This window comes from Sceloporus occidentalis, unplaced genomic scaffold (genome assembly GCF_023333645.1).
Source record: "Sceloporus occidentalis isolate IW3139 unplaced genomic scaffold, rSceOcc1.0.p SCAF_7, whole genome shotgun sequence".
NCBI classification, from domain to species: Eukaryota; Metazoa; Chordata; class Lepidosauria; order Squamata; family Phrynosomatidae; genus Sceloporus; species Sceloporus occidentalis.
This window is the reverse complement of record NW_028316987.1, coordinates 67,970,900-67,983,425: the sequence shown is the minus strand read 5'-3', so window position 1 is coordinate 67,983,425 and position 12,526 is coordinate 67,970,900. Positions and strand designations below refer to the sequence as shown.

The window sequence follows — 12,526 nt, the reverse complement described above, 5'->3', positions numbered from 1 at the left end:
CCTTCTTGCCCAAAGACAGCAAGTGCCCCCCAAAACTACAAATACCATCATTCTGTAGGATGGAGCCATGGCAGTTAAAGTGGTGTCAAACTGGATTACTTCTGCAGTGTGGATGCAGCCTAATAGACAAAGAGTGCTTTAGGAACACTGGAGTATGTGTGCCTCATTTCAAGACTGGCTATTTGTCCATCCAGCCCAGGCCTCAATCCAATTGTTTGTCTCAACTGCAGCAGACTGACTGAATCAGTTAAATTTATATAAGGGTTTATTTACCAAGTTCCCCTTATTTTAATAGCTGTACTTTACTTGAGACTAACAGTATTGCCCAGTTCCAGCACTGTCTATTTTGACTAGCAGGTGCTCTTCAGGGTTTTAGCCAGAGAAAGATATTTCCTGTAATTTCACAGATCACCAGATCCTTTTAAAAGGTAGGCCCAGGTTTTGAATTTGGGACTGTTTGCATACAACATAAATCATTATGAAGAAAGTTCTTGTAGCACCTTTGAGACTAACTGAAATCTACAAAAGCTCATGCTGCCAACTTCCTTCTTAGTTATTCAAAGGTGCTAGAAGCTCTCTCTACATACTGATTTTATATATTAATACAGCTGTTTCTTTTAATTCTACCAACGTAAAACGTTGAAGGGATAGCCTGATTCTCATGGGAAGTTACTTTTCCATTGCTAATGGAGATGCAATTTTATTACATGTCTTGTACTGTATAGCCCATTGTACCTGATGTTCACATGGCCAAGGAGGAAAGTTGCCTCTGTCTGCATTGAGATCCCTCAGTACCATCTTAGCTGACAACAAAAGTAACATCTGAGACCAAATGTAGACCTGTGACTCCAAAAACCGGCATTTTTTCTTCTCCTATATTATTTTTTAACATCTTAGCCTGATGAAAAAGCCAGTGAAGCTTTGAAAGCATGCATGATATGTATTTTGTGCATTTCACTTGACTAATAAAGGTATCTCTTTTTTTGTGAATGTAAAGCATATGCTCTATAAGTGAGTCTCTTCCTAAGTACTTGTCTTACCTCTTGTGTGTTTATGTTTAGAGTTTGGCAAAGTGACTTTTTGGATATTGTCCGAATGTACAAAAAAGTAATTTTTCCAAGCTCTGGTATTTATGTACTGATTGTATTACACCAGCTGCATTTAAAAAAAAAAAAGGTATAGCTTTATAAAGAAAGGCAGCCTGAGAATCATTACATAGAAACCTTCAATGGTTTTGTGACCTTTCCATCTACTGACATCAGCCTCAGGGACTGTGACCCCCAAGCAATTAAATGCAATCTAGTTCTCCCTGCAAAGAAACCATTATATTTTGTAACTATGTTACCTAGAGTATACAATATCTATGATTTTTATGATTTTGGTTCAGATTATTTGGCTTATTAGGATCACCATATCTAATGCCAATATCACATATATAATTATAGAATTTTGCTATGTTTTAAGCCTAAGCTGGCCTCCCCCTCCAAGAAAAATATGGAAGAGTAGAAGCCATTTTCAGTTCTGAAAAAGTGCCCCCTTGAAACAGCCCATACACAGCAAATCTGCCCGTTTTCCCAGATGCTTTGGAAGGGCTTATTGGCCATTTGGGCAAACATTTTTCACAAATGGGGGAGAGACATGAGTGTGCATGCTTTCTTAGGATTACATTTTGTCAAACCCTGGACTGAATCGTGGTAATTATTTCTATAATTATCTCTGCATGCAAATTATAGCTTGGTGAGATTCTGACTGAGAGTTCGAAATCCCCCTCCATAAACTGCAAATCCGACAATTTTACAGGAAGTTGCCATAGCAGTTCTCTGTTCTCCTGTGTATGCTCACTTTTTCTTATTTACTGATTATAGGCCTGGTTGAGTCGCAGTTAAACCTCGTCTCCATAACTCTTTCATTGCCATTTTCAGCTGTGTTATAACCTTTTATCCACTGTGCAGATAGTCAAGGATGAAACACTATGAGCCTTATCACACTAGACAAATCCTAATCAGAAACAGGATTTTAACGTGTTTCTCCCAAATAGCAATAACACGAAAATAAAACGAATGGAAAGTGGACAAAAACGACATGTTTTTACTTTGGGGAACTTCGTTATTGCTGTTTGGGAGAAACGACATAGGAAAAACATCCCACATTTGTGGGTTTTTTCCACTTTTAAATCCTGTTTCTGAGCAGGATTAGTCTAGTGTGATAAGGTCCTATGTTTAAATATGTTTAACCATGTGAATATGAAAAGGTGAGATAAATGAACCAGAAGGAAGAGATTGATCAGCCCTTTTCTGGACATATTCCTTTACCCTGTTACCAGTTTTGTATAGGCGTCTGGCCCCTATTGGATTACTTAATATGCTGAGAACACCCAAATGATTAGCTTCTTCCCCCTCTTTTTGGAAAATCTGGAAACATTTATTCTTAGCCTTCCAGGAAAATTCTAAATCAGGTATGTTCTATATAGAGAAACAATGGCAATTCCTCCCATTTCCCCAACTTGAGCTGGCCTGAGTGAAAAATAAGGATGGGAACTGAAGGAGTTTCTGCTATTCTAAGTCATTTAATACTGCAGGAAGAGGCACCACGTTATGATGAGAATGATTACCTAAAAATGAAGCTCCAAGAGTGTTCCCAGTGCAAGAAAAAACAGGGAGTAGGATATGATTAAGGGTGATACAATACCTCTGCAAAAATAGCATCTAACACACACACACACACACATTCTGGGATCAGTAGTTTTGTGAGACATTTATCCTTCTTGTTAGAGAGCTTTGCAGCAACAACAAATTACAAATCCTAGGAATCCATAGCATTGAGCCATGGCAGTTAAATCAGTCTCCAACTGGATTATTTCTGCAGTGTATTTTGGACCTAAAGGAGATTTATTGCTGAGGAAACATGCATAGGATTTCTCCATTGTGGTAGAATTCAAAGATATAGCCATGTTAGTCTGTAGAATCAGTACATAGAGAAATCTTGTAGCACCTTAGAGACTAATTGAAAGAAATTGTCAGCATGAGCTTTCCTAGACTTCAGTCTACTTCCTCGGACTGTAGTCTACGAAAGCTCATGCTGACAATTTCTTTCTTTCAGTTAGTCTCAAAAGTCTCTCCACATACAGGATTTTTCCATATAGTTTTTACACCAAGGTGGCCAGTTGGTGGGACTGTCCAAAAATGTTGCTGGACTTCCAACTCGAGCCAACATGAACCAATGGGCAGGATGGTGGTGATTGCAATCCAATGATGGTTTTTCTATATGCTTAGTTTGCTTCTCTTTCCCCAGTGTTTCCCATGTCATATTCCAAGCTCCTCTATTGTTTTGCCTCCACAGCGTAGCACACACAAAGGGCCAGACGTTTCCTCAGCAAACCCATTTCCTGAGCAACTCTCAGCACACTTGATGTTTCCATTGTAGAGAAAGTAGAAGCACACATCCTGTCTCTAATGGCCTTCCTTTCCCCCCAGCCTCAGCCCCCTGGCCTACTCCACACTCACTTCATGGACACTGGGAACTATCCTTTGCCGTGCCTTTACCCACAGTACAGGTGTGGGAATCCCACATGAAATACTTCAAGGTAGAGCGAATTCTCTAGGAATTTATTTCTTGGCAATCCAAGTAAAATCTGGTTTCCTCTGTGTGTGTGTGTGTGTGTGTGTGTGTGGTTTGGGCAGTTTGGGCATGGCATGAGGGAGAGAACAGGATGGTTGGTTTTCCATGCATGTTTTTAATGCCTCATTTTTGGTTTAGGACCAGGGAAAACTAGAGCGTGGAGGAGGGAGGATTCAAACTGTGCTGTTTAATCAGATTAGGATGGATTTCTGCTGATGAATTAAAATCCTGAAAAGAAAGTTACTAGGAGCTCAGGAGGCTGGCAGGGGAATTGGCTGGTAAGAAGTTGCTACTTCAGGGAAATTAGGATAAAGTTAAGTTGTTTCCAATCTAATTTAACCCCATCTCTCCCACCCATTCTCTCTCTATCTCTCCCCTGGTCTTCCTGCTCTAAAGCAACGATGCCAGCCATCAACATAGAAGATCTGAGTGAGAAGGATAAACTGAAAATGGAAATAGAGCAGCTCCGGAAAGAAGTCAAGTTGGAAAGGCAACCTGTGAGTACTCCCCTTGTGGTTTTAGCCTTTAGATTTGGGCAGAGTTGCTTTTTGAAAGAGTTCCTGTTTCCAGGGGAATATCATCAGAGCTCTGCCATGGAGGTTTGGAAGCTGAGGGTGGGAAGAGGTGTTTCTGCAACAGGTTAGTTGGAGTTATTGTAAACAAAGCCATTTGGCAAAAGACTGCCTGTTCTCATTGAAGGTTCTGAGAAATGAGGCCCAGGTTGTTGTTTTTTACTTTGCAGGGGAAATCATCACCAGCAGTTCTCTCCGGCAAGCTAAAGGAAGCTCTGGATTTTCTAGATTTAGACAATAACAAACCAGCCTCACCCTGATCCCTCTTAATACTTCAGGCAACGAAGTAGTGAACACATACAAGATTGTAGATGGGAGTGGGCAGTATTTGATTTCACTTGTCCAGCTTTAATTAAAAACTAAATTCAAAAGCACAGCCATTTAACATTTTTACAAATCTAAGTTATTTTCTCCTCTTTTATGTCATCATGTTGATTTTTATTGGATATCTTTCTGATCGTAATATTATTATAATTGAGCATCACTACTGCCTGATAGTTATGTAGTTATTGGCACTTGCAACAAAATACTGCAGTGCAGAGTGCTCTCTCTCCAGCATTTTAGGGTCTTGGAATATTCCTATAAAATTCTGAATAGCATTCAAGTTCAAAAACCAATAGAGTGATGGTAAGCTCAGCACAGATAAAAGGAGGTACTGTACATCTGTACATAGCTGTGTTTCCCAAACTTTGGTCCTCCATGTGTTTTGGACTTCAGCTCCCAGAACTCCCAGGTGTTTTGGATTTTAGCTCCCAGAAACCTAGTCAAGTTGGACAACAATCAGGAATTCTGGGACCCAAAGTCCAAAAGATCTGGAGGACCAAAGTTTGGGAATCACTGAGTTAAATGGTGGAATTGGGTATCATATCATGCAGGAATAGCTGGCGACTTGGAAGGTATTCAAGGGGAATGGATAAAGACCATGAGATGAATTCACAGAGGCAATCAATCGTTGTGAATAGAAAACTGGACTAGTTAGGGCTTTGGTCTGACCCAGCATTGCTCTTATATTCTGTGTTTACATGGATTCTGTCTCAGTTTGGGAGACCTTAGAAGAGTTAGGGTTTTGGACTGCGCCTCCCAGCATGGCTATGAATTTTGAATTGGGCTGGGATTGGGAAGCAAATTGGTAACAAAACAAAATGTGGGGAAAGTTTGAACTTCTGTGCTCCATTTAGCTAGTAGCAGCTTTTTGGATCTGTTAATGTTTCTAAGGATTCTTCAAAGGCAGCCCTCAAGTAGATCATATTACCGTATATACTCGACTATAAGTATATAAATTGAAGGCAAGTTTTGGGGCCAAAATTATGGATTTTGATATGACCCGTGAATAAGTCGAGGGTAACAGGGGCATGTAATAAAGGATGTAAAGGATAAAGTATAGAAAAATAATGCTAAAGAACTATTTGTGCACATACTAAAGGCTGGATCAATGAGAGTGTAAGGTGACCAGGGCAGATTAAACTCTTGCCTTTCACCTTGTGTTAAAATACAGTACTTACATTGACCCATGGATAAGTCATTCAGGTTTTTGAGGTCAATTTTTTAATCTACAATTCTAGACTTATACATGAGTATATACATTAGCCAGAGCAGGGGTTCCCAACCTGGGGGTCGCCAGGTTGGGAATCCCCCCTCCCCCTTCCCTTTTCTCCACGGGTGCTGGCGCTAGCACAGGCACCACATGGGGAAAAGGGGAGGGGGCGGGGCTCCCTCCTCTTTCCCTTCTCCTTGCGAGTGCTGGCCCTGGCACAGGCATTCGCAAGGGGAAGGGGATGGGGGCAGAGCCGCCTCCTCCTCCTTCCCTCCCTTCCCGTGGCTGCCAGACAGTCGCGGGGAGGAAGGGAAGGGGGTGGGGGTCCTCCTCCTCCTTGCCTCCCTTCCCGCGGCTGCCAGACAGCCGCGGGGAGGAAGGGACGGTCGGGGCTGCCTCCTCCTGTTCTCCCTGTGGCTGCCAGGCAACCACGGGGAGAAGGGGATGGGACTGCAAACCCCAGAGGCCTTTGTGGCTGGAAGGCCTGCCCTTTCTCCCCTGATGCCCTCCCTAATTGGTTGGGAGGCTGGGAAGGGGTGGGACCTCCGGCTGCAAAGCCTGCTGGGGCTTGTAGGTGGCTGGAAGTCCCGCCCCTTCCTGGCCTCGCAACCTATCAGGGGGGCCACGGGCGGGACTTTCCTCCCCAATGGGGGTCGCAGCCCAACAAAGGTTAAGAACCGCTGAGCTAGAGCTTAAAATTAAGGTCCCTCCTGGTCTACAATTTCTAGAATCCTCCAGCCAAGACTATTATTATTATTATTATTATTATTATTATTATTATTTATATAGCGCTGTAGATTTGCACAGCGCTGTAGATAAAAACAATAAATATATAATAGTAAACCTGCCTATGGCGTACAATCTAAGATGGACATTTGGAAGTTGCCCAAGCTCTGATTGCCGTAGCCCAATCTGAATGTTACTGGGCCTTAGATGCCTTAGGCCAGGACTGTTTTCTCCATGAAAGGCCTTACCTGATGAAACAGCTGAAACCAAAAAATAAAAAGGTAGTCCTGGCAACTATGGGTACCTTGACATCCATAGGGAACCTACAAACTGTGAATTTGATTATTCAGGGGTAATACAATGTGTTTTATGCCTAAAATCAGGTCAGCGGAATATTACCTCTAAGGATTACCTGTATTGTTTATTGGATTATGTCTGTTCATCTACTTTCACTCTGCCACAGATTTATACTTATATTTTTACCATAGAGTTGCAGGACTAGCTGGATTTTCTGTCTGAAAGACCAAAATGGCTTGGTCTGCCTCTGCTCCCTGACGAACCACAGTTTTGGAATTACTGACACCAGGAAACAGCTATTGACATCAGCCAGAGAGCTGATGACACAGCCAGAACTAAAATGCAAGCTACAATTACAAGGAAAGGGGAGGAGTGTGAATAGCCTAATTATGGGGTATGTGAGCAGAGGGCTAAATCTGCCACTTTTTTATTGCTTAAGTACAAGCAATGGCAAGCAGCCACGGTGTAGTGTAGCGTGGAAGGAACAAATAGTCCAGCAGCTGTGGAGGTGGTGGTGGTGGGGAGTAAACTGTGCACCAGTTAGAATTATGAATGGCGTGATAAAAATATTTTCATGAGATAAACAATATGAAGCATTCTCTTGACTAATGGACTGTGGACTACTTGTTTTGTGCAAAAGCAATGGTGTTGCAATTGAAGATGAGCTCCCCCACCATCTCTCTCTGTCTCTCTCTCTCTCATAACCCCACATCTGAGGGCAACTGTGCAAGGGGCAAGGACTATTTTCTTTCCCTTTGCCTGCCTTGTGGGCCACATCAGCAGATTCCAGTGTGCCCAAAGTAATGCAGCATCATCTCTGGCCATCATTTTGTTCAATTTTCAACTGCTTTTTTATTTTACTTTTTCTGTATTGGGGGTGCTTTGGAGGGTTAGCGGAAGATTTGGATCAGTTTTGGGCCCAAAATCAGCCCTCCAATTTAGGAGGATGTCAGGGGATTCAGGGGCTGTGCTTAGGGGGTCCCAAGGCCTACACGAGGCCCACAGACCATACTTTGCTGATGTGGACATCATTTATGACAGGATTTAGCCCTGGAGCAAATTTCATACCTCTAGACAGTATTTAATTATATTCCATTTGTTGGATTTCTTGGCTCACTGTGTCCATATGTTTTTACTGAGTGTCCCTATGTCTTTACTCAGTATTTATTTGGACCAAAAACCCTATTACTTAAAATGTCTTTGCTGTATTTTTCCAGCTATGGTTACTCATGGCTTTGATCACATCTCCATCCTTCCCTGCCTTCTTTATAACACAGCTGGACTTAAGGGATGAGAAGAGATGACCAGGAAATGTAGACAAGCTAAATTGGGGTCCCTTCCTCTAAAACAGTGGTTCCTAAACTATAGTCCTTCAGACGTTGTGGACTTCAGCTCCCAGAGTTCCTGACTGTTGGTCAAGATGACGGGTTCCTGGGAGCTGAAGTCCAAAATACCTGGAGGATGAAAGTTTGGGAACCACTGCTCTAAAATGTTAGGAGATGCTGTGATTCTATCAGGTTCACCCAACAGCAATGCAGATGGCTGGATATACTCTGACTTTTCACTGAATGCATCTGGGAGGTGATGCTTAGGGAGGGAAAGCATCATTTGGTGGCAAAAGGTATGTAGAAAGTCCAAGGTGATTCCTGGCTGTGGGGGATCCCTCCTCTTGTATTAAATATTTTACTTTGAGCTCAGAAACTTAGACAGAGCTGGGCATGATCATTCATGGTTCAATAAACTGCAGGTTAGACAAATGCAATCAACCCTTGCATAGTTTTAAACTTTCAAAACTTCTAGGATCGTTTTGTGGAATCTGTTTTTTGGACATTGTATCATTCTGTTTACTTATTGGTTTCAAGGTTCTAGTTCTAGCAAGTGGGGAAAAAGTGTGAGCAGCATTCCTCACATTGGCTATTCTGGCTGGAGCTACTGAGCCTTGCAATTCAACAATATCTGGAAGGTGACATGATTTCCACCCCTGCATTAAGGACTGCCATATCCCTTGATGACTATCCTCTTGTAAACTTTCCTGGGAGTAAAACCTGTTGTACTTTGTCATGCTTACCTGTGGATGAACTTGTTTACATCTGTGCTATCAGTAGATGGGCACATGCAACAAAACCTTTGTAATCATGATGTAGAATTTCTTCCTTAGATACCTGGCTGTACCACTGCTTACTTTTTCATACAGAAAACAACACTTTATCATACTGTAATGGCTGGATTGCCTTTGCTGCTATGGAATTATAATTACTGTGTTTACACTGCAGTATAAATAATCTTTGCAGTTTATTTTATTTATCTGTTCAAGTTACTTGTTGTTATGAAACTTATATTTTTCTAAAGACTGTTTTTTAAAATCATAATCAGCAAAAAAAAAAAACACCTCAACAAACGTACTTGATAAAGGTGTACGTGGTGTTCCCACCACCCATCCAGAGCAAATGGGAAACTGATGGTGCAAGCAAAGGGTGGGGGAAAATGTGAAAAGTTAGTGGGCTGCATTAGACCCCTAGGAGAACTTGGAGGGTCTTTTTAGGTCACCTCCCCAAAAAATGCCCCTACAGGGTATGGGGGCATTTTTGCTATGTTTTGGGTTTCTCCTGGGCCTGAATTGGCAAAATGTGGTGGCAATGCACCCCCTGAGCCACAGTGGACATTTTTGAGCTTTTGGGGAGAAAAAATGTTTTTTTTTTAATTACAAAAAGTGTTGTTTTTTACCCCTGGGCAGTCCAAGGGGCTCCAAAGATGATGGGAATGCCCTCCAGACAACCTAAAGGGCATCTGGGGGATTCTGGATCCTCACCCCCCCCAAAAAAAAAGAAGGAAGGAAGGAAGGAAGGAAAGGTTGCATTTTATTTGTTTGTTTGTTTATTACCCTTGAGGGGCACTCAGGGCCACAAAAATTGCCCTAGGAAGCTACATTTTGTCTACCCTGGTGTAGTTTATACAAGTGATGTGAATTTTCTAATGCAAGTTAATTTGGGGAACAATGATTGATAACAAGCAAGATGAAAATTAACACAGAGCCAGATTTATATTTTTTGCCTCTTATGTTTCCACAAACACGAGAAATCAGAATGATATAGGTACAACCTATATATATATATATATATATATATATAGAGAGAGAGAGAGAGAGAGAGAGAACACACAAAATCCACTTTGTTCTCTTCCAGCACAGTTCTGACTGGTGAAGATAGCCATAGGCTAGTTGAGCTAACACTAAACCACTGGTTGTGCTGAACCGATCCCAGTCTAGGACAACTGGAAATTATTTAGGAAAACCCTCACCTCAGCCTAACTTTGTGCTGGCATTGTGACTATGTCCCTAAATTTAAGGAGATCTGACTGATTTAATTTAATCCTTTACTTGTCTGATTCTTTCTTTACCCTTCTTTTGGCTGTTCTGTTGGCAGATTTTAGACAGCAGAGAAGTTCTGCCAACACGTTGCTTTTTCAGCAAATTTCTCAAAGAAGAGACAGAAAACACATATTTCATCAAGGATTGCACTGTTAGCCTTGTATATTCAAACCAGATTTCTCTCTCTTTTTCCCTCTTAAGGTTTCTAAATGTTCAGAAGAAATCAAAAATTACATTGAGGAAAGATCTGGAGAAGACCCACTGGTGAAAGGCATTCCTGAAGATAGAAATCCTTTTAAAGAGAAAGGCGGCTGCGTTATTGCTTAAACAGGATTTATGCAATTTTTGTGAAACTGGAATAATAACAAAAACCTTTGAATAATTAGCTCAAGTTCCAGGAGTTCTTGCTGAACCAATACAGAGAAACTGATTTTAAAAAAAAATGAGAATGGGAATATCTGCTTATAATATCTGTTCCTAAAGCAGATTTTTTTTAACTTAATGTATCACTAAATACATTCCTAGAGGCCATTTCTTGCTCTTTTAATTTCCTGTGCTGCTTGCTTGTTTGAATAATAATAAAAATCTATTTGTACAACTATCCATAGTGTTACCTTGGAAAAGCAAATTCAGAGTGCATGGTGAAATGCTTCACTTGAATGTGTGTGCATGTGTGGGCAGAATATAAAATCTTAACCTCAAGAGCACTGTGGCATTATACTGTCACATAAAAACAGCAGTTCCTTAATACAGAGATGAAACATAACATGTTTTTTTTAAAATTTGATTCCAAGCCATCTACTTCAGATTAATCCTAGGTGGCTGTAACAGTTGGGAAAAATGCACCCCAAATGCATATACCTGTAAATAATGAGATCAATGAAACTACTTCCTCATATTTATATATACAGAGGTTAAATGTCAGGTTGTTGGTGCCCATTTCTTAAAACAATTTCACTGAACTAAATAAGCCATATTTATTAAAAATCACTTATTACTGTGTTTTATATATTATTTGTTTAAATTAAAACCACAGTAAATCCCGGACTGAGGCTCTATAGTGGGCTGGCATGGAGGAACTACATTATATATAAGTCTAGAAATTTTGGTCAAAAAATTGACCGCAAAAACCATGGGTCAATGTAAATACTGTACTTTTAACTCTTATTAAAAAGGGGGAACCACCCCCTGGTGAAAGGCAAGAATGTAATGTGTCCTGGAAGTGATGAAGCCTTTAAGGTAAGCCCAAACAGTTATGCCTGCCAGAATTTTGTAATTCTTTGGCATCACTTTCCTTTGCTTCGTCATTTAGATCCTTTGTTACATGCCACTAAGTTTTACCATCGACTTATCCAGGGGTCATATCAATATCCATAATTGTGGCCCCAAAATCTGCCCTCGATTTATACATGAGATTGACTTATAGTCGAGTATATATGGTATAATGAAGGGAGGAAAGCAACTATGTAAGCTCTAGCCAGGTTTCCCTCCTGTAGTGGCTTGCCAGACTGCAATAGACTCTTGTACTTTTAATAGCTGCGTAGAATAGGAATTTCTGCAGGTGTTGCTTCTTGCACAACCAAGTAACAAACAACAGCTGCCGAAATCCTCTCTTCCACACAACCATTAAAGATAAAGGAGACATCACTAATTTTTTATTCTGGGAACGCCATGGCACCTGTAAATAAAATTGAAGTAACTTTTAAAATGCACTAAACAGTAATACCTCCCCCCGCGCAAAGAAATACCCTTTTGTATTGCTAATGGAATTCAACTTTTATCTCCTGGACTTGGGAATGCTTTGTTCCCGGTGCCACATGGCTAGAAGGTGGAGGGACTCACTTGCATAGATATCCCTCCACAGAGCAACACTTGGAGAAAATGAAAGCCTGTGACTAACATCATCATTAAAAGAAATATCCTGTATGATTTTTTTAAAAACACCTTCATCTGATGAAGAAGCCAATGGAGCTTCGAATGTACTTTGTGCATTTTGGTTGGCTGAATAAAGTTATCACTGTTTGTGAATTTTTGATGCTGCTGTACTTTGCTTTATGACCTCCCCTGAGGTTGAGAGAGTGTGACTTGCCCAAGTTGACCCAGTGAGCTTCATGGTCAAGCTGGCACTCAAACAATAGTCTCTAGAGTCCTACTCAAACCACTAAGCCATGCTGTCTCAAAAGCTCATACTGCTTATCAGTTTCTCTCTTTCAGTTAATTTCACAGGTGCTACAAGATCCCTTTGCATACTGATTTCCTAGACTAACATGGCTATGTCATCTGTTCTGGTGGTGGCACACACTTTTTGCTCAGGAACCGTCCCTAGAAGCATAGAATCATAGAGTTGGAAGAGACCACAAGGACCATCCAGTCCAACCCCCTGCCATGCAGGAACTCTCAATCAAAGTATAC

At 41.1% G+C, this 12,526-nt stretch overlaps 1 protein-coding gene across 2 annotated transcripts; it reads left to right on the top strand.

Moving 5' to 3' along the window:
- Window positions 1–3,473: 3,473 nt before the first annotated feature.
- On the top strand, window positions 3,474–12,112 carry LOC149309885 (guanine nucleotide-binding protein G(I)/G(S)/G(O) subunit gamma-11). Of its 2 annotated transcripts, none has more exons than XM_089531384.1 (3): window positions 3,474–3,583; window positions 4,015–4,115; window positions 10,316–12,112. In XM_089531384.1, exons 2-3 carry the CDS (start codon window positions 4,020–4,022, stop codon window positions 10,439–10,441), a joined length of 222 nt encoding a protein of 73 aa, XP_089387510.1. In that variant the 5' UTR covers window positions 3,474–3,583; window positions 4,015–4,019; the 3' UTR covers window positions 10,442–12,112. The 2 variants fall into 2 exon arrangements, with proteins under 2 accessions (XP_089387510.1, XP_089387511.1); XM_089531385.1 differs by lacking the exon at window positions 3,474–3,583 and adding an exon at window positions 3,758–3,896.
- Window positions 12,113–12,526: the final 414 nt, after the last annotated feature.